This window comes from Eurypyga helias, unplaced genomic scaffold (assembly GCF_000690775.1).
Source record: "Eurypyga helias isolate BGI_N326 unplaced genomic scaffold, ASM69077v1 scaffold7050, whole genome shotgun sequence".
Classification (NCBI taxonomy): Eukaryota; Metazoa; Chordata; class Aves; order Eurypygiformes; family Eurypygidae; genus Eurypyga; species Eurypyga helias.
In genome coordinates this window covers 21,189-42,336 of record NW_010224967.1, presented here as the reverse complement: position 1 = coordinate 42,336, position 21,148 = coordinate 21,189, and the positions used below count along the sequence as shown (strand labels likewise).

Genomic DNA, 21,148 nt, shown 5'->3' with positions numbered 1-21,148 from the left:
TCCTCTACCAGAAATTTTCTTTTCTCTTACAGCTATTCGTGTTGAGTTCCTGAAACCCCTAACTGACCTTGAAGTTAAAGAAAAAGAATCTGCTCGGTTTGAATGTGAAATTTCTCGTCCAGGTGTCAAGGTCAATAATCATAGTTTTTAATCTGATTACTCCTTCAGTTAGAGCTTTATTAAAAACTGACAACCTTATTGTGTTGTTACAAGTGAAATCTGTAATGAGTATGTTAATATCCATGTTGATTTGTTCTAAAACAGGTCAAGTGGTTTAAGGATGGTATTGAAATCAGAAAAGGCAAAAAGTATGACATAATTTCTAAAGGTGCAGAACGCATTCTTATCGTCAGTAAATGTGTCTTCGATGACGAAGCTGAATATGCCTGTGAAGCAAAAACAGCTCGAACTTCAGGCCTACTTACAGTGATAGGTAAGCACAATATTTTAGAATCAAATCTATGAACAAAAAAATGTTTTTTGATGAAAGACGTTAATCATCTTTCTAAATTCTTCTTGCAGAGGAAGAGGCTGTTTTCACAAAAAATCTTCCTGATCTAGAAGTAAATGAAAATGACACTGTAAAATTGATCTGTGAAGTTTCAAAGCCTAATGCTGAAGTTAGTTGGTTTAAAGGTGATGATGAGGTGCCTGATGGTGGTAGATTTGAACACATTTCTGACGGTCGAAAGAGAATTCTTCTCATACGTAACGCTCATCCTGAAGATGCTGGCAAATACACTTGCAAGCTCCCAAGCTCTAGCACAACAGGAAAACTAACTGTACATGGTAAGAGAGTTACTCTGGTGGTCTTGTTATTTGGAAAAAAAAAAAATTAAATATAAATCAAGAAAAATATACAATTTTGTTGTTTTCATAAGCACAAAATAAAATAAAAACATATATATCCATAAAAATGTTTTCTTTCAGAACTTGCAGCAGAATTTCTTACCAGGCCACAAAATATTGAGGTGCTTGAAGGAGACAAAGCTGAATTTGCCTGCTCAGTATCCAAAGAGGCAATTACAGTACAATGGCTGAGGGGTGACTCAGTTCTGGAGCCTGGTGATAAGTATGACATCATTTCAGATGGCAAAAAGAGAACACTTGTGGTTAAAGACTCTGTTCTAGGAGATGCAGGAAAATATACTGCCATGGTTGGTGAAGCTAAAGCTACAGCACGCTTAACAGTCATTGGTAAGCTTTATTTTATTAATGTACAGATGCATATTTTGTTGCATTCCTTATACTACATGATGTGTTATTTCTTCTCTTAATTTCAGAAAAACTCAGAATTATAACTCCCCTTAAGGACCAAGAAGTAAATGAGGGTCAAGAAATTATCTTCAACTGTGAAGTCAATAAAGAAGGTGCCAAAGAGAAGTGGTACAAAAATGATGAGGCAATATTTGATAGCGCAAAATACATTATTGTCCAAAAGGATTTAGTTTACACTCTCAGAATCAGAGATGCACAGTTGAAAGATCAAGCTACCTATACCATCTCACTGTCAAACCAGAGAGGCGAACATGTCAAGAGCTCTGCTGCCTTAACAGTATTAGGTAAATAACTTACACTTCATTAAAATTATTTCATCATCATACATTCAATTTCACATCAGGATCGTGAGGATGTAAATTAATTGGTTTGGGTTCTTTGTCTCAACAGAGGAGGATCTCAGAATTGTTGAGCCCCTTGAAGACATTGAGACCATGGAAAAGAAAACTGTCACATTCTGGTGCAAAGTCAATCGTCTTAATGCAACCCTCAAATGGACAAAGAATGGTGAAGAAATCACGTTCAACAAGCGCATTTTGTACAAAATTGATAAATACAAACACTCACTCATCATTAAAGATTGTGGGTTTATAGATGAAGGTGAATACACTGTTACTGCTGGACAAGACAAATCTGTTGCAGAGCTTCTCATCACAGAAGCACCAGCAGACTTTATTGAACATCTCCGGGACCAGACCGTCACTGAGTTTGATGATGCTGTCTTTACTTGCCAGCTTTCCAAAGAGAAAGCCAGTGTGCGATGGTACAGAAATGGAAGAGAAATCAAAGAAGGCAAGAAGTATGTACATTTTATTATGCTTGTTAATATGTTAAACAAGCTTGCTTTATTTTGTTGCTTTGTCTGGAAACTAAAATACTCTCACTTTTCTCCCCAAAAAGATACCAGTTTGAAAAGGATGGGAATCTGCACAGATTAATCATAAAAGACTGTAGACTAGATGATGAGTGTGAATATTCCTGTGGAGTGGATGACAGGAAATCTAGAGCAAGACTTTTTGTTGAAGGTATGAATAAAAGTTCATAGGATTTATTTCTTGTAATAATAGTAACAATACACAAATAATACCAAATGAATTGGTATTTATTTCAGAAATCCCTGTTGAGATCATCCGACCACCACAAGATATTTATGAAGCTCCTGGTGCAGATGTCATCTTCATGGCTGAACTGAACAAAGATGGTGTAGAGGTCAAGTGGTTGAGAAACAACATGATTATCGTCCAAGGTGATAAACATCAGATGATGAGTGAAGGAAAGGTCCACAGGCTGCAGGTGTGCGAGATAAAGCCCCGTGACCAAGGGGAATACAGATTTATCGCCAAAGATAAGGAAGCTAGAGCTAAACTTGAATTAGCTGGTGAGTTCTTGCTTTGCATTTCTTTTATAAAAATCTTAGATTAATGAATTATGTATTTAACTAAATTGATTTTTGTTCTTTCACGGAGTTAAAATTAGTACATAATCAGGCTGACACAAGTGTAAGTCAATTACATTGTATGAATTATAATTCAGGCAACAAACATTTTTTCTTATACCACACTGATCCAGATCTTTAGGAAGATAGAGGTCACTTTTCAGTGTCTATACCAAAAAGCATGAATTGAGCTTAAAGGAGACACAATCTTTTCATTAGGTCACTGCATATTTAAAACATGAAAATTATTTGGCCTACTCATTTCAGTCAGACATTTACTTCCTAACTTGTCTATTTTACAGGATCAGACCAATAGAATACATTAAATTAATGCTCAGAAGCAGCTTCATTTTCAATGATTTGATAGGCTGACACAGTACATACCAACCAGCCTGTTTCTTTCTTTGGAGCCATCTAACGAGTGTATGAAGGATTTACATAGATTTCACAAAATTCCTTTTACATTTCTATATTAGCTTCTTTGATGACTACACAAATATATCAAGTTGGTTTTATATGTAAGTACTTACCTGTCACATTGATCTTCCTTAGCTGCACCTAGAATCAAGACTGGTGATCAAAACCTTGTGGTCGATGTTGGGAAGCCTTTAACAATGACTGTTCCATATGATGCCTATCCAAGAGCAGAAGCTGAATGGTTGAAAGGGGAGGAAAGTCTTCCCACAACAACTGTTGATACAACAACTGACTGCACTACCTTCAAAATTTATGAAGCAAAGAAATCGGATAAGGGACGGTACAAGGTCATACTTCGAAACAAACATGGCCAGGCAGAAGCATTCATCAATGTAGAGGTCATTGGTAAATACTCCAGTTATTAAAACCTTGCTTATATTTATTTAAGACAGAGGGGAATTAAAAAAAAAAAGATGGAATGCCCTAAAATACTGTCATATCTTTCTTAGATGTTCCGGGTCCAGTTAGAAACTTAGAAGTCACTGAAACTTATGATGGTGAAGTTGGCCTCGCCTGGCAAGAACCAGAAAGTGATGGTGGAAGTAAAATAATCGGTTATGTTGTTGAAAGACGTGATATCAAGCGTAAGACCTGGATTACAGTCACTGATCGTGCTGAAAATTGTGAATACACTGTTACTGGACTCCAAAAAGGAGGAGTTGAGTACCTCTTCCGTGTTAGTGCACGGAACAGAGTGGGCACTGGTGAGCCAGTGGAAACAGAGACACCTGTGGAAGCTAAGAGCAAATTTGGTGAGCAGTTGTTTTTAAAAATTCAGTGTTCCATGAGAGTGTGAGAAAAGCAGTAGAAACTCTAACAATACGTAAAAACCACATACCTTGTTTTTCCTTTTTCTCCTAAAATAAAATGCAGAAGTTCCTGGTCCTCCTCAAAATGTAGAAGTTACCGATGTGAACAGGTTTGGAGCTACACTTACCTGGGAACCACCTGAGTATGATGGAGGTTCTCCAATTACTGGCTACGTTATTGAACTGCGTAACAGAGCTTCCATCAAATGGGAGCCAACTATGACAACTGGAGCTGATGAACTGTCAGCTGTCCTGACTGATGTTGTGGAAAATGAAGAATATTTCTTCAGAGTAAGAGCTCAAAACATGGTTGGAGTTGGCAAACCAAGTCCTGCTACACGTGCAGTAAAAATTATGGACCCAATCGGTAAGTATGCAAGCACTGCTCATGCTTGCATTACAAGATCTGGTCTAGTGGAAGGTGTCCCTGCCCATGGCAGGGGGGGTGGAACTAAGTGATCTTTAAGGTTCCTACCAACCCAAACCATTCTGATTCTACTATTTTAGCTGTTTATATATTATGTGTGCAGGAAACTGTAATTGAAAAACATGTGTGCTGCAAACACCATGTACAGTTAAATGTTTTGTCCTTCAAAAATAAGTACCTTGCTGCCGTTTGGTTCAGTAAAAACATCAAATGCTTTTCCTCTGAAATTAGTATTCAACATCAGAATAAAAAACTGGTTTATAAAAAAGATATACAAAGGCTTTAAAATAGTACTTTAAGATACAGATAGCTGATATGTAGAACCATACTCCTTTATCAGTTGCAAAAATGTGTTTCTCTCAAATTATTTTCAGAGAGACCAAGTCCTCCCATTAACCTTGATCATTTGGATCAAACTAAGTCATCAGTGCAGCTCACATGGGAACCTCCTCTCAAAGATGGAGGAAGTCCAGTCTTAGGCTATATTGTTGAAAAGCGAGAAGAAGGAACAGACAAGTGGATTCGCTGTAACCCAAAACTAGTACCTGCCCTTACTTTTAAGGTAAGATGTTCTGTTCTTCAATAAAGTACTCTAAATAATTTTTTTTTTTTGATGAGTTAATATATGATTATTTGTGGGTTTTAGGTAACTGGATTAAAACCAGGATCTAGTTATTACTACAGAGTCTCAGCAGAAAATGCAGCTGGTGTGTCTGACCCAGCGGAGGCTATTGGGCCATTAACTGCAGATGACACTTTTGGTAAGCCATATGCTATTTATTAAAGATAATTAATCAGATAAGACAAACAAAGTGCATCTTGTGGCTAATATGTGTATTTTTCACCAGATAACTTTGATTCCAACTAGTGTAAAGACCCTTAGATCTTTGAGATTCTGAGCTGTTTCTCCTCCACTATGAATTTTGCAGATAATTAGCTGTGCGATTAGGTAGAGACCTATTTGGTTGCCTGAGAAGCAAGGCATGATCTTTTTTCTCCTGGCCTAGCTTTGTGGAAGATAGGAGGAAACAGAAGGAGAGAATGACAAAAATCTAAAAAAACCCAAACAAACAAACCTCTGAACAATAAAAAGTTTTTATATTAAAACATAAATTAAATCTCCTTTATTCTCAATGCCAAGCTGCCTTATCAGCTCACATATTTCTAAAAAAAAAATAAATGTTTAGCCAGGAGAGTTAGGGTGTGATAAGCCACAGCTAGGCCTAGACAGCTCCAACCTGCAGGCTGATATATAGTCAGAATCAACCTCTCAAAACAGCTGTCATTACCCAGCTAATCCATCAAATCATCAAATCCTTTTTCCACTTCTTCCAGTTGGACCTACAATGGACCTAAGTGCATTTAAAGATGGGCTGGAAGTTATTGTTCCAGAGCCAATCAAGATCCGTGTCCCTATTACTGGCTACCCTGTGCCAACTGCCACATGGTCTTTTGGTGACCAAGTCTTAGAAGAGGGTGATCGTGTGACAGTGAAGACCACTGCCTCCTTTGCAGAACTTGTAATTACTCCAAGTGAACGTCCAGACAAGGGAATTTATTCCTTAACATTAGAAAACCCTGTGTCATCTGTTTCGGGAGAAATTAATGTTAATGTCATCGGTAAGCAGATGTATATATTCTAGCAATAACATTCTGTATTTGTCTTGCTAACATCTAATTAGGTTAAGAATGTGAAATCACGTAACTTTCAGTAAACCAAATATATTAAAACATAACTAAAAACTAGAAATCCATCCTCTAAAATCCTGCTTTCTGGTTTTCAATATCCAACTTTGCTGTTTAAGGCAAAATGACTAAGAAGAGGAAGTCTTCTGGCAGATAGATTACATAGAGATCATCTGTCAAACTTCAATTACAAAATAATTGATAAAATTTCTGTGATTTCTAGCTCGTCCAAGTGCACCAAGAGAACTTAAAGTTGTAGACATAATCAAAAACACAGTACAGCTGTCATGGGAACCTCCAGAAGATGATGGTGGAAGTCCAGTTACTGGCTATATAATTGAAAAACGTGAAGTAAGCCGGAAAACATGGAATAAAGTAAGTTAATTCTTTCTCATTTCATATATTGTTTCCACGTGTGCTACTGAATTTGTATATTATTTTGGTAACTGCTCTTTGGAAATAGATTTTAGAAATACATTGGAGCCTTCCTTCTCTTTAGGTTATGGATCATGTTGTTGACCAAGAGTTCACTGTACCTGACCTCATCCAAGGAAAAGAATATCTATTTAGAGTTTCTGCATGCAATAAATGTGGTCCAGGAGAGCCTGCATATATTGATGAACCTGTAAATATGTCAGCACCAGCAAGTGAGTCAACTGTGCCACTTTTTTCCTGATTTTCTGTTTCTGAAATCTTGCTGATTTTCTTCAAAATAAGATGTAAATAAATATTTTCCTTTGACTGGTTCTAAGAACCCATATATTTTTAATTTTTAATAGCGGTGCCCGATCCACCAGAGAATGTTAAATGGAGAAATCCAACATCAAAAGGAATCTTCCTAACATGGGAGCCTCCCAAATACGATGGTGGTGCCCGCATTAAGGGTTATCTGGTAGAAAAATCTCAACGTGGCACAGACAAGTGGGAGACATGTGGGGAGCCTGTTGTCGAAACAAAGTAAGTAAATTAACATCAGAAGGTATATAACTTCAACTAACCGAGCTATCTTCACCACTTTAAATATCTGGAATTTTTTGTTTGTTTGTTTTAAACAAACAGAATGGAAGTAACAAAACTCAAGGAAGGAGAGTGGTACGCATATCGGGTTAAGGCCTTGAACAGAATAGGAGCTAGCAAGCCAAGTAAACCAACAGATGATATTCAGGCCATTGATGCAAAAGGTAATTACTTATATCACTGGATTAGAATAACTGCTTTATTTTTTGCAGTCTCTGAAATACCCTTCCTATAACAACATGTTTATTCTCTCCTAAATCAGAGGCTCCAGAAATTTTCTTAGACGTGAAGCTTCTTGCTGGACTTACTGTGAAAGCTGGAACTAAAATTGAGCTGCCAGCTAAAGTAACTGGAAAACCTGAGCCCCAGATTACTTGGACCAAGGCTGACAAAATTTTGAGACCAGATGACAGAATCACAATTGAAACCAAACCTAATCATTCTACAGTCACCATTATAGACAGCAAGAGGAGTGACAGTGGAACCTATATTATAGAAGCTGTAAATTCCAGTGGACGTGCTACTGCTGTTGTTGAAGTTAATGTTCTTGGTATGCATGTATTTGATGTTGTTTATAAAAGTCATAAGTAATATACTGAGGTATGCAACCAGAAGATTAACATTTGCATCTTATCCTCTACAGATAAACCTGGTCCACCAGCTGCATTTGATGTATCAGAAATCACAAATGAATCCTGCCTTCTGACATGGAACCCTCCAAGAGATGATGGGGGTTCTAAAATTACAAACTATGTCCTTGAGAAAAGAGCAACAGACAGTGAAATATGGCACAAGTTGTCATCAACTATTAAAGATACAAAATTCAGAGCTACCAATTTAACTCCTCATAAAGAATATGTGTTCCGAGTCAGCGCTGAGAATATGTATGGTATTGGGGAGCCAGCACAGTGTAATCCCATCATTGCAAAATATTCATTTGGTTAGTTAATTAAACTAAATTAAATTAATTAAATTAAATTAAATTAAATTTTTCAATAACAGGTAATTTTAAAAAACCCCAAACATATGAGTGATTTTTTTTTTTTTTAATGTATTAATTTATACAGATCCACCAGGCCCTCCAACAGGTCTCAAGCCTACAGAGGTCACTAAAGATTCAGTCACCTTAACATGGAATGAACCAGATGAAGATGGTGGTAGCCCTATAACTGGCTACTGGGTTGAAAGATATGATCCTGAGCAAGATAAATGGATAAAATGCAATAAAATGCCAGTGAAAGATACAACATTCAAGTAAGACTATAGTCAGTTTAGTCTGATTGAGGTCACAGAGACACAAAAATGTAACAGTAGCCCTTTGAACAAGTTTTACATTGTTCTTATTCTTTTTTCCTTGCTTCCATAAGTTTAGATCCAACTAACATCTGGTGGCATACTTTTTTTGATAATTCATTTTAAAGAAAATCTTTACAGATGGGTGAATCATCTCTGGTTTGGGGTTTGTTTTGTTGATAATATTATGCTTAATAATTTCTGTTACATGGTTATTTATAAGACATGCTAAAATAGCAGACATAGCCTTCTAAAGTATCAATTTGCCAAAATCCTAGGGTTTTTTCTCCTGATACTGGTATCAGCTAACAACTGGGGAACATGTGAAAATGCAAGATGGCTCTGAAAACACTAGTTTTTGCGTCATGTGGCACCATTTTACTGTTGACAGTATACCTATCTGGATGTTCACCATTTCATAAAACATCATTAGCTGTAATCTGGGTATTTCCAGATTTTCAAAATAAACTGTGGTATGAAGAGTAGAGGGAATAATGTTTTAGGCGTGATTTAATGTGTAGATTTAGTTTAATCAATCTTAATTTTTATTTCCAGAGTTAAAGGTCTTACAAATAAGAAGAAATATAAGTTCCGTGTCTTGGCAGAGAATCTTGCAGGACCTGGAAAACCAAGCAAGGAAACAGAGCCAATCTTAGTGAAAGACCCAATTGGTATAATAAACACATTTGTAATAGTTTAATTTAACAACAAAAAAAATTCTTTGTTTCCAATCACATAATTAATATTGGGCTTCTGTCTAGATCCACCATGGCCTCCTGGAAAACCAACTGTGAAAGATGTTGGCAAGACATCATTATTCCTGAACTGGACAAAGCCAGAACATGATGGGGGGGCAAAGATTGAATCTTATGTCATTGAACTATTAAAGACCGGAACAGATGAGTGGGTGAGAGTGGCTGAAGGAGTTCCCACAACTGAACACTTCCTCAAAGGGCTGATGGAGAAACAAGAATATTCATTCCGTGTAAGAGCTGTGAACAAGGCTGGCGAGAGTGAGCCCAGTGAACCCAGTGACCCTGTGCTGTGCAAGGAGAGGCTCTGTGAGTATTGTTTCAGAATGTGCTGCTACAGAATGTCTCTGTCTTTAAAAAAGCTCCATGTCTGCCTATTTCTGTATGTACCAAGTAAACTCTTGGAAGGCTTATGAAATATTAGAATCTGTTCTGCTTCCACTAAGTAAATACAAAGTTTTAATACTTTTGGTATATTCCCTATCTTCCAAGATCTTTGATGGGAAATACACTAACCTGCTTTACCTTCTTTTTCTATTTTACAGATCCTCCTTCACCACCTCGGTGGCTTGAGGTTATTAATATTACTAAAAACACAGCAGACCTTAAGTGGACAGTACCAGAAAAAGATGGAGGTTCCCCAATTACCAACTATATTGTTGAAAAGAGAGATGTAAGGCGCAAAGGCTGGCAAACAGTTGATACGACAGTGAAAGATACCAAGTACACAGTGAGCCCACTGACTGAAGGCTCATTGTATGTGTTCCGTGTGGCTGCTGAAAATGCCATTGGACAGAGTGACTATTGTGAAGTTGAAGATTCAGTGCTTGCTAAAGATACTTTCAGTAAGTTTCAGATTTGCTTTCTGAGTCATCAGTAGAAACAGATCACATGTAAAGGATTCCTATTCTTCTAATGTGGTGGTGGTTTTTTTTTTTTTCTTTTCCTTAGCAACCCCTGGGCCTCCATATGCTCTTACAATAGTTGAAGTAACAAAAGGTCATGTTGATTTAAAATGGGAGCCACCTAAGAATGATGGTGGCAGACCAATTCAAAGGTAAGGTAATTTTAAGTTTGTGTAGTGTTTCTTGTAGATGAAGATCTTTTAATATATGAAGACAATTCTCACAGAAGTTTAAATTCTAAAAGGACACGAGAGGTGGATCAATTTAAAAGAGAATCCATGTGGTCAAATTGATTAAGACTTCGATTTTAAAATGTGGAAATTTTGCAAAATAAATAACCTAAATTGCATGAACAATGATTTTGTGGCAACATCCTCAAAACAGCATCTAATCAAATCAGATTCAATTGAATTCTATATAAAATTAAAAAAATTAATGCAACCATAGTCTCCAGTTTCTCCAGACCTGTAGACACTTAGATCCACCTACCAAGTAATATTGTAACATTTTCTTTCTGCTTTAGCTTCTCATTCAAATTATATACACTCAGCTAAGATGAAGCCTCATCTCTTTTCTGTTCATCTTCTTATTACACTTTTCAGACAGACACTTACACTTTTTTGGGTTGCTTCTAACTTGTCCTTTTCTGTCCTATGAAATTCACCTAGAATGCCAGTTAAATTTGTCCTATTTATATTCCTCTTTCTCTCCTTTCCAATCCCAGTAAGCATATCTTAAAACAGACAAGTACAGAGATCTGCCTGAAGCAACATAAGTCACTTAACTCACATTACTTTCCCATAGTATATCACAGGCAGAATTGTGACAGCTGAGTAACTCATAGATAATATCTGTAAATATTCTCAGTGGACTAGCCATTGAGATCCAAACTGGAGGTTCTCTTACCTCTGCAGCTCTCTAAAACCTGAGAACACAGCAGAAGTTCAGGAACTGTCTTTCAGAATCGGGTCTGTCAGTAATGTCAGCCCCATTATACCCAAGCCCTGCCAGGAGTATCATGACTAAGTGGCTGATGTGTGGAGTAAAGTTCATTGAATGTATCTCTCTACTTTTCCATTGGTCAAATTATTCTAATCTCTGTATTTTACTGAGCAAGAAGACTGAAGTATTCATATTTCAAGTGTCTGATAGTATTTTCCCCAATGTATTCAGATATGTTATTGAAAAGAAAGAAAAACTAGCCACTCGCTGGGTAAAAGCTGGCAAGACAGCTGGTCCAGACTGCAATTTCAGAGTGACTGATGTCATTGAAGGTACAGATGTACAGTTCCAGGTTCGTGCAGAAAATGAAGCTGGCTGTGGTCATCCCAGCGAACCAACTGACCTCATTCATATTGAAGATCCAACAAGTGAGTAGTCCTATAATATATAGCATATGAATTATGGAAGCAGGGTGCTGTGTAGAATAGATATTCTGGGAGAAAAATGACACAATCCTTTTCCATTTCTGCAGGCCCTCCTTCACCTCCTCAGGATTTACATGTCACAGATGCAGGTCGAAAGCACATTTGCATTGCATGGAAACCACCTGAGAAGAATGGTGGAAGCCCTATTATTGGGTATAATGTTGAAATGTGTGAAGCAGGAACAGAAAAATGGATGCGAATCAATTCTCGTCCAATAAAAGATCTAAAATGTAAAGTGGAGGAAGGTGTTGTTCCAGACAAGGAGTATGTGTTGAGAGTCAGAGCTGTCAATGCTGTTGGAGCTAGTGAGCCATCAGACATCTCCGAAAAAGTTGTTGCCAAGGACCCAGACTGTAAGAATAGATTCCTTTTTTTTTTTTTGAGAGAGAGAGATCTGCATGACAGAAAACAAAAGAATGGTGTTTGGCAACTTTCTAGTAATATTATACTTACTTTTACAGGTAATCCAACCATTGATCTAAAAACTCGTGACATTGTTGTTGTTAAAGGACAGAAATTAAGTATCCCTATACCCTTCAGAGCTGTACCATCCCCAACTATAACGTGGCACAAAGATGGCAAAGAGTTGAAAGCTGGTGACAGAACAACAATGAAGAGTGACTACACCTCTGCATTGCTTGAAGTCATAGACAGTGTTCATGCTGATGCTGGTGTTTATACTATCACATTAGAGAACAAACTGGCATCAACAACTGGCTCAGTCAATGTCAAAGTCATAGGTAAGTAGGCTACTTCCATTCTGAGGAATAAATACTCACTTGAGCCCCGCAGCTGACAGAAGAAAGAACTAGAAAAATCCCTTTTCTGCCATGTGGAGGAATCACTTCAACTCAGACACATGTAGAGTGTCATAAAGACATTAATGTTACAAAGTCCCACAGAAAAAAAACACTTCATCCCAAGTTGGTCTAACTAGTCAGTGACCACGCAAAATTAAAATATTATGAATAGTCATCATATAAAAATTTATAAACCTATAAGAATTCTGAATATTTTTCTCCTTTACAAATATAAATTCATATATATGCTGTGTAGCCAACATTTGTGGGTTTGGTCTGCTTTCCGCAAAGCAAAGAAACGCATTATAATTTCGTGTTTGCAGGAATACGGTTTCCCATCTATTTACTTAACTAATTTTATTATTCTTATTTAAAACAGGTCCACCTGGACAGTGTAAAGACATTAAGGCAAGCGATGTAACTAAGAATTCTTGCAAAGTATCCTGGGAACCTCCAGACTTTGATGGTGGTACTCCTATTCTGCATTATGTTCTGGAACGCAGAGAAGCTGGTCGTAGAACATATATCCCAGTCATGTCTGGTGAAAATAAGCTTTCATGGCAAGTCAAAGATCTTATCCCAAACAGTGAATATTACTTCCGTGTTAAAGCTGTCAATAAGATTGGAGGAGGTGAATATCTTGAACTAAGAAATCCAATCATTGCAGAAGACCCGAAACGTAAGGATTTTTTACTAAAAATTGATCTAGCAAATTGAATTTTAACTGAAAATCTTCATACTTTCATTTCTCATACGATCCCTCTTTTTGCTACTCTTCCACAGAGCCTCCAGATCCTCCTGTTGACCTTGAGGTCCACAACCCAACCTCAAAATCAGTAACACTTACGTGGAAACCACCCCTGTTTGATGGTGGAAGCAAGATAATGGGCTATATAATAGAAAAGCTTGCTAAGGGCAAGGAGAGGTGGGAGAGATGCAATGACTATCTGGTACCTCTATTAACTTATCCAGTGAAAGGTCTTGAAGAAGGAAAGGAATATCAGTTTCGTGTTCGTGCTGAGAATGCTGCTGGCATCAGTGAGCCTTCTCGGATTACTCCTTTTGTGAAAGCTGTGGATCCTATTGGTATGAATTGTTCATTTGATTGTTTGTAGTAATTGCCATACATCCTGAAACATACTGGAAGATTCTACTCTCCATTTATCATTCTGTCTTACTACAGATGCTCCAAAAGTCTTCCTTGCTGCAAACCTACAGTCTGGCCTTGAGGTGAAGAGAGGTGATGAGATCATACTGGAGGCACATATTTCGGGATCACCTTATCCATCTATCACTTGGCTGAGGAATGATGAAGTTGTCAGACCAGAGGAAATCAAAAAGAGAGTAACAACATATACAAGGAAGAAGAAGGGTGAAGCTGAAGAAGAGGAACCTTTCCAGCTTTCACTGCCAGAACGTATGAGTATTGACAACCATAAAGAAGGAGAGTCTGTACTATCAGTTCGTGACTCCATCAGAGCTGACCATGGGACATTTACAATTAAAGTGGAAAATGATCATGGTGTTGCAAAAGCCTCATGTGAAGTCAATGTGTTAGGTATGTAATGAATGTCCTCAAAAACACCTAGTTGTTTAGAGTATTGGGTAAGAAGTGCACAAGATAAATACAAATCTTTTTTTCTTGATTTACTAACAGATACACCTGGGCCTCCAATCAACTTTGTCTTTGAAGATGTGAGGAAAAATTCTGTCATTTGCAAGTGGGAGCCTCCCCTTGATGATGGTGGAAGTGAAATCCTGAACTATGTACTGGAAAAGAAAGACAATACAAAAGCTGAAATGGGCTGGGTTACTGTCAGTTCTACACTTAGGCACTGCAAATTCCATGTAACGAAACTGATTGAAGGAAAAGAATATCTCTTCCGTGTACTTGCTGAAAATAGAGTTGGATCAGGACCACCATGTGTTTCAAAACCAATGACAGCAAAAGATCCTTTCTGTAAGTTTTAATTTTTAAATACAACCTTTTCAGAAAACCAGTGTAAAGCTGGATTCTTAGACACTCAAATTTGTCTATGTGAATGTTTTCCAGAATAAACTTGAACAATGTAATTATTATTTATTGCACATTTTAAACCATTGAAATATAGTGAAATATTGAAAGCATTCTAATTTCAATACTAAAGAAATAAGAACAAAAATCACGATAATAAAACTTTACACTTAAAACACAACATCTGAATAGTTAACTTCAGTTAACATCTGAACACATCATTTGTGTTCAGTAGACTAATATTCTTACCAAAAGAGAGAACCACTCTAAGTTTGATTACTGATTGCAGTTAGGAATCAAAGTTTCTAAGAAAGAGAGTGGAAGAACTATGAATAACCTAAGATTAGCCATTTCTCATATCTTAATTTTCTCATAGGCTTGAGTAAGCTCTGAAGAAGTCAGCAATTATGACAAAATTACAATTCTTTTTTCAGCTCCACCAGATCCACCTAATAAGCCTGATGTGCAAGATGTTACCAGCAACAGTATGTTGGTTAAATGGAATGAACCAAAAGACAATGGCAGTCCGATCATGGGATATTGGATTGAAAAACGTGAAATTAATAGTACTCATTGGGCTCGGGTCAACAGGAACCTTGTGAATGCTCTGGAAATAAAAGTTGAAGGGCTGTTGGAAGGATTAACATACATCTTTAGAGTATGTGCCGAAAATGCAGCTGGTCCTGGTAAATTTAGTCCACCATCAGATCCAAAAACTGCGCAGGACCCCATAAGTAAGTAGCTTAGCAAAAGCTGATAGGAGATGAGTGACAGAATGGGATTCATAGCCTTTAACTTCGATTTACACCTATTTATTTATAGTGCCACCTGGTCCACCGATTCCAAGGGTTGCTGATACAAGCTCAACTTCTATTGAGTTAGAATGGGAGCCTCCTGCATATAATGGTGGTGGAGATATCACTGGTTACCACGTATACAAACAACTTATGGGCGTAAATGAGTGGTCACGTTGCACAGAGAAACCCATTAAGGTTCGACAGTACACTGTTAAAGAAGTCAGAGAAGGTGCAGACTATAAACTCCGTGTTACTGCACTTAATGCAGCTGGTGAAGGACCACCTGGTGAAACTGAACCTGTAACAGTTGCAGAACCTAAAGGTATTGCAATTGTATTCTTTTCAAGAATTGTTCAGCTGCCTAAAATGTGTTTCTGAATTACTTCCTTGAACTAATGAAATTCTCTCTCTTCTACAGAGCCTCCTACTGTTGAGCTGGATGTTTCTGTGAAAGCAGGCATTCAGATCATGGCTGGGCAAACTATTAAAATTCCTGCTACTGTGACAGGGCGTCCTACTCCCACCATTGTATGGGCTGTGGAGGAGGGTGAATTAGACAAAGAACGAGTTATGATTGAAAATGTTGGCACAAAATCTGAGTTAACCATTAAGAATGCATTGAGAAAAGACCATGGAAGATATGTAATTACTGCTACCAATAGCAGTGGTTCCAAATCTGCAGGAACCAGAGTAGAAGTATTTGGTAAGAAAAGTGTTTTCTGAACTCAATTGAGCATATCTGTAGTAGAGATAATCTTTGGACTTCATTCTACTTGCTTGATTTTGTTTTTCAGATGTTCCTGGGCCAGTCCTTGACTTAAAGCCAGTGGTCACAAACAGAAAGATGTGTTTGCTTAATTGGTCTGATCCTGAAGATGATGGTGGCAGTGATATCATAGGCTTCATTGTTGAAAGGAAGGATGCCAAAATGCATACATGGAGACTAGCTATAGACACAGAAAGGTCTAAATGTGATATTACAGGTCTAGTTGAAGGACAGGAATATAAATTCCGTGTTAGCGCCAAGAACAAGTTTGGTACTGGTCCACCTGTTGAAATAGGACCCATTCTTGCAGTTGATCCATTAGGTAAGATGACTTATTTTACGGGGGTTTTAAACAACTTTTGATTATAGGTTAGTAAGTCAGTACTGTTCTGTGGATTGTTTTCTACACAGAAAATGTATTTATATTTCTATTACCTGGCAAAGGCATTTGCCTTTGATTAGTTACTTCAGTCAGATCTCTGAATGAGTTCTGTAAAATTTCTACAGTTCTTCATGTTACAAAATATTGATGTCTGCATGAGACACTACTTGTTACGTTTTTATCCATATACATCAGAAATCTTATACTATCCACACTCAGAAACTTTGTGTACAAAAGCCATGGCTTTAAAAATCTAGAGCTACTGTATTCATAGGATTAAAAACTCTCTAGATTTTTAATGGGTTTATTCATTATTATTTATTTGTGTTAATAGGTCCTCCAACAGCACCTGAGAGGTTCATGTACACAGAGAGGACTAAGTCAACCATTACACTTGATTGGAAGCCTCCACGTAGTGATGGTGGTAGTCCTGTCTTAGGATATATTGTTGAGAAGAGGAGACATGACTCCAAAGACTATGAAAGAGTTAATGCAAGGCTCTGTCCTACAACATCTCTTCTCGTTGAAAAACTTGATGAACTTCATATGTATGAATTCCGTGTCAAAGCTGTCAATGCTATTGGAGAAAGTGAACCATCATTGCCCCTCAATGTAGTTATACAAGACGATGAAGGTACATCTGATTTCAAGAAATCCATATAGATACCTCCAGATCACCTCCAGGCAATTTTTCTGTTTCACCTCCACCTTCACTCTGTCATTTTTCTTCTTATTTGCAGTACCTCCAACTGTTACATTACGCTTGGCTGTGAGAGGAGATACTATCAAAGTGAAGGCAGGAGAACCAGTTAATATCCCTGCTGATGTGACAGGTCTGCCAATGCCAAAGATTGAATGGGACAAGAATGAAGTTTTAATTGACCAAACCTCCAGTGCACTTAAGATAACCAAGGAAGAAGTATCTAGAAGTGAGGCAAAAACTGAACTTAGCCTGCCTGCAGCAGTAAGGGATGATAAAGGCACTTACACTGTGAAAGCTTCCAACCGCCTTGGCACTGCATTTCGCAATGTGCATGTTGAAGTGTATGGTAAGGATGCAACATATTAATAAAACGACAGCTAATAAAATGTGTTTGCCTTTTTCTTAATGTATTCTATGTTATTCTGTTGCTTTCATACAGATCGTCCTTCTCCACCAAGAAATCTTGCTGTTTCTGATATTAAAGCGGAATCATGCTACTTAACATGGGATGCACCTCTTGATAATGGTGGTAGTGAAATTACTCATTACATTATTGAGAAACGTGATGCTAGTAGGAAGAAATCTGAGTGGGAAGAAGTCTCCAAAAGTGCTGTTGAGCGAAGATTTGGGGTAATTTATAAACTATCTTTATTAAATACTTTAGTATGAATAAAAAATAACAATAGTACACATCAAATGAAAACTGTTACTTGTATAGATACTTGTGCTCATGCTCCATTTAGACTCCAGAATTGCTGTATGAATGTTGCCCATCTACGTACGTGTGCTTTCCTCATGTGACAAAACAAAAGAAATTGTTCTCCTTTGCTATTTAATCTCATCTGAGTTTAGAAGACATCTTCCTTTCCATTTCCCAGCATTACTCATAGCTTTACCAATTTCACAAAACAAACAGTGACATTTTTATTTATGTTTAATCCTATGCACAGGAAATAATAGCACTAGGGCATTACATACAGCTGTGTAGTACATAAACATAGGTATGTCAATGAGATTCCAAGACAGAATTTAAAGCAAAAAACACTGCATAACTTATTTTAAGTTGACAACTATTGATTTAAATCTTGTTTTTCAGGTATGGAATCTTGCAACAAATGAAAAATATCAATTTAGAGTCCGGGCTGTAAACAAATATGGAATAAGTGATGAATGCCTCTCAGAGAAAGTTGTTATTAAGGATCCCTATGGGCTTCCTGGACCTCCTGGAAAGCCCAAAATTTTAGATCGCACCAGATCATCAATGCTGGTGACTTGGGAGCCTCCTTTGAACAATGGTGGCAGCCCCATAACCGGATATTGGTTGGAAAAGAGAGAGGTTGGAGGTGTCTACTGGTCACGTGTTAACAGGGCCCCAGTAACAAAGCCATCAGTAAAAGGTCTAGAGTACAATGTGCTTCGTTTGGCTGAAGGTGTTGAATACCAATTTAGAGTTATGGCTGAAAATCTTGCTGGAATTGGCCCTCCCAGTGAACCATCAGATCCTGCCTTAGCAGCAGATCCCATATGTAAGTATGACTTATCCCATAAGTAATTTGTATGACTATTTTTAAGGACTGTATCATACCAGAACCAAAATAGGCTACTATTACTTATATTGAATTTAGTGCAATTAATCCAGTGCTTTGTTTTCATTAAACCAAAAAAGAATTTATTGACACAAAGTAGTTTCCTGATTTGCTGTTTTTCACTGTTTTAAAAATAATTAGCTTTAATTTATTTTTTTTACCTCTTTTATGAATCTTAAACTGTGATTGCATCAGTGCAAACATAGGCTTGAGTTCAGAATCAGTATTTATATTATTATTGGGGTTTTTTATTGTTATAGCTTTATGTCTTCAAACTTTATGTCGTTCAAACTTTATGTCTTGTACTTTAAGTATCCCTTAACAATATTTGTAATATATGTAATTAGGATACGTGTTCTGGGATTCTACACTCTACATATGACAGAAGAAATTGAAAATACTTGCATTCTTTTATAAACTATTCAGAAAATTGTAGGCAGACACTAACTCGGGTAATTTTCATTTGTCCTTGTTTTACAAGTTGTGCCTGGTCCACCATCTTGCCCAGAGGTCAAAGACAAAACCAAATCATCTGTAGCACTTGCATGGAAGCCACCACAAAAGGATGGTGGCAGTCCTATAAAAGGATATATTGTTGAAATGCAAGATGAAGGTAGTACTGACTGGAAGAAGGTGAATGAAGGAGACAAACTCTTTCCTACTTGTGAATGTGTTATTCCCAACTTGAAAGAGCTCAGAAAATACCGATTTAGGGTGAAAGCCGTAAATGCTGCTGGTGAATCAGAGCCAAGCCCTGCAACATCAGAAATACTTGTCCAAGATATTCTAGGTGAGTGTTCTGAGAACTAATTTAGTTAGTTATATCTAAATGCCACCTAGTGCTGTGAATGTTCAAGCAGGATGCCAAGCAAGCCAAAGCCAAAACAGAACAAACTATTATGCAAAAATATATCGAAAGATTGACACACATTTTTGAAGGTGTCGTGATGACCATTACCAGGGCAGTAACCATTAGAAAATACATGAGAACCTACAGCCATACTAAAGAAATAAAGTGTATTTTATGAAGAAATGGCTGCAACAATTTTTTTCAATTTATATACTTTCCAGCTGCTTCTTACACACCCAAACTTTCTTACATAAACATGCATTCTGCATGTTTGTGTGGGGTTTTATCTCCGTGCTGACAGAAATTCACCTTTACTAGCTTTTAAAATTTATATATTAAAATATTTTTGCAGAGGAACCAGAAATCTTCCTTGATATTGGAGCACAGGATTTCCTCTCTTGTCGTGCTGGCACAACAATTAAAATCCCAGCTGTTATCAAGGGTCGTCCAGTTCCAAAAACATTTTGGGAATTTGAAGGAAAAGCGAAGACAACAGCAAAGGTTAGTAAAAGAAAAAACTTTTTTCAACGTGTGTTTCTAGACATTTAAGCCTATCCCCTTTTGTATTTACATTATTTCTTTTTGTTCATAGGAGGGAGGTCATAATGTACCTGAAGAAGCTCAGGTATAGCAAATAATTTTTGGAACTTTAGGCTTGATGCATTTTTCAAACATAAATATTTAAAGTTATCTATAACTTTTCTTTCTTTCTATAATACACAGGTGGAAGCAACTGATACACGTTCAGTGATTATCATCCCTGAGTGCAACAGAAGTCATTCTGGACGATACAGTATTACAGCAAAGAACAAAGCAGGACAAAAAACTGTGCATGTCAGAGTCAATGTGCTTGGTATGGTTTACACATACTGAAGTATTCAAATACTGTGTTTTAGCCTTCTTTTTATGCATACTTATGTAAAATTGTTTCTGCTGTGCTTTTATCTTACAGATGTCCCAGGTCCACCAAAAGACCTAAAAGTAAGTGATATCACAAGAGGTAGTTGTAAACTTTCATGGAAGATGCCAGACGATGATGGTGGAGATAGAATCAGAGGCTATGTTATAGAAAAAAGAACTATTGACGGGAAAGCCTGGACTAAAGTCAATGCAAACTGTGGAAGTACTTCCTTTGTTGTACCTGATCTCATATCTGGCCAAGAGTATTTCTTTCGTGTGCGTGCAGAAAACCGTTTTGGTGTTGGCCCTCCTGCAGAAACCATCCAACGGACCACAGCTAGGGATCCAATCCGTAAGTGAAATCAAAGTCAATTAAATTCTTTAACACTAGAAGTACTGTACAGTGGATTTATTCACATTTCTGTTTTGTTTGTAAAGATCCTCCTGACCCACCTATTAAACTAAAGATAGGCCTTGTTACCAAGAACACAGTCAGCTTGACATGGAAACCACCAAAGAATGATGGTGGAGCTCCTGTTACGCATTATAATGTTGAATGTCTCCGCTGGGATCGTACCGGAGAAGTGAAAGAGACTTGGAAGCAATGCAACAGACGGGACGTAGAGGAAACCAAGTATACTGTTGAGGATCTTGTAGAAGGTGGAGAATATGAATTCAGAGTCAAAGCTGTAAATATAGCAGGTCCCAGTAGGCCTTCTGCCACTGTTGGCCCACTTGTTGTCAAGGACCAGACATGTAAGTACTAACTGCTACCACTAAATATAAAATCCATTTTAAAATTATGAAATATTTTGGTATGTTAATTTTTCAATATTTCATTGTA

General features: G+C 37.3%; 2 protein-coding genes across 2 annotated transcripts in view; both read left to right on the top strand.

Moving 5' to 3' along the window:
* The window catches only part of LOC104506461 (titin-like), a 35,190-nt gene extending 22,167 nt beyond the window's left edge, over positions 1 to 13,023 (top strand). Inside the window, 29 exon segments of the mRNA XM_010147414.1 lie at positions 33 to 130; positions 265 to 433; positions 523 to 789; positions 931 to 1,197; positions 1,284 to 1,562; positions 1,669 to 2,077; positions 2,179 to 2,303; positions 2,390 to 2,656; positions 3,266 to 3,535; positions 3,640 to 3,942; positions 4,064 to 4,366; positions 4,801 to 4,988; positions 5,073 to 5,187; positions 5,762 to 6,046; positions 6,336 to 6,487; positions 6,612 to 6,759; positions 6,892 to 7,069; positions 7,172 to 7,293; positions 7,392 to 7,679; positions 7,773 to 8,069; positions 8,197 to 8,383; positions 8,978 to 9,093; positions 9,184 to 9,483; positions 9,720 to 10,019; positions 10,126 to 10,231; positions 11,253 to 11,449; positions 11,554 to 11,859; positions 11,968 to 12,246; positions 12,686 to 13,023. Of these exon segments, the coding sequence (XP_010145716.1) occupies positions 33 to 130; positions 265 to 433; positions 523 to 789; positions 931 to 1,197; positions 1,284 to 1,562; positions 1,669 to 2,077; positions 2,179 to 2,303; positions 2,390 to 2,656; positions 3,266 to 3,535; positions 3,640 to 3,942; positions 4,064 to 4,366; positions 4,801 to 4,988; positions 5,073 to 5,187; positions 5,762 to 6,046; positions 6,336 to 6,487; positions 6,612 to 6,759; positions 6,892 to 7,069; positions 7,172 to 7,293; positions 7,392 to 7,679; positions 7,773 to 8,069; positions 8,197 to 8,383; positions 8,978 to 9,093; positions 9,184 to 9,483; positions 9,720 to 10,019; positions 10,126 to 10,231; positions 11,253 to 11,449; positions 11,554 to 11,859; positions 11,968 to 12,246; positions 12,686 to 13,023 (6,659 nt within the window).
* Positions 13,024 to 13,190: 167 nt separating this feature from the next.
* On the top strand, positions 13,191 to 21,094 carry LOC104506454 (titin-like). Its single transcript, XM_010147402.1, has 17 exons — positions 13,191 to 13,392; positions 13,490 to 13,864; positions 13,964 to 14,266; positions 14,755 to 15,054; positions 15,143 to 15,439; positions 15,536 to 15,820; positions 15,912 to 16,205; positions 16,600 to 16,899; positions 17,006 to 17,314; positions 17,408 to 17,598; positions 18,065 to 18,494; positions 19,036 to 19,344; positions 19,757 to 19,905; positions 19,997 to 20,029; positions 20,128 to 20,257; positions 20,357 to 20,656; positions 20,743 to 21,094. The coding sequence occupies exons 1-17, from the start codon at positions 13,191 to 13,193 to the stop codon at positions 21,069 to 21,071; spliced, it is 4,536 nt and encodes a 1,511-aa protein (XP_010145704.1). The 3' UTR covers positions 21,072 to 21,094.
* The last annotated feature ends 54 nt before the right edge of the window (positions 21,095 to 21,148 follow it).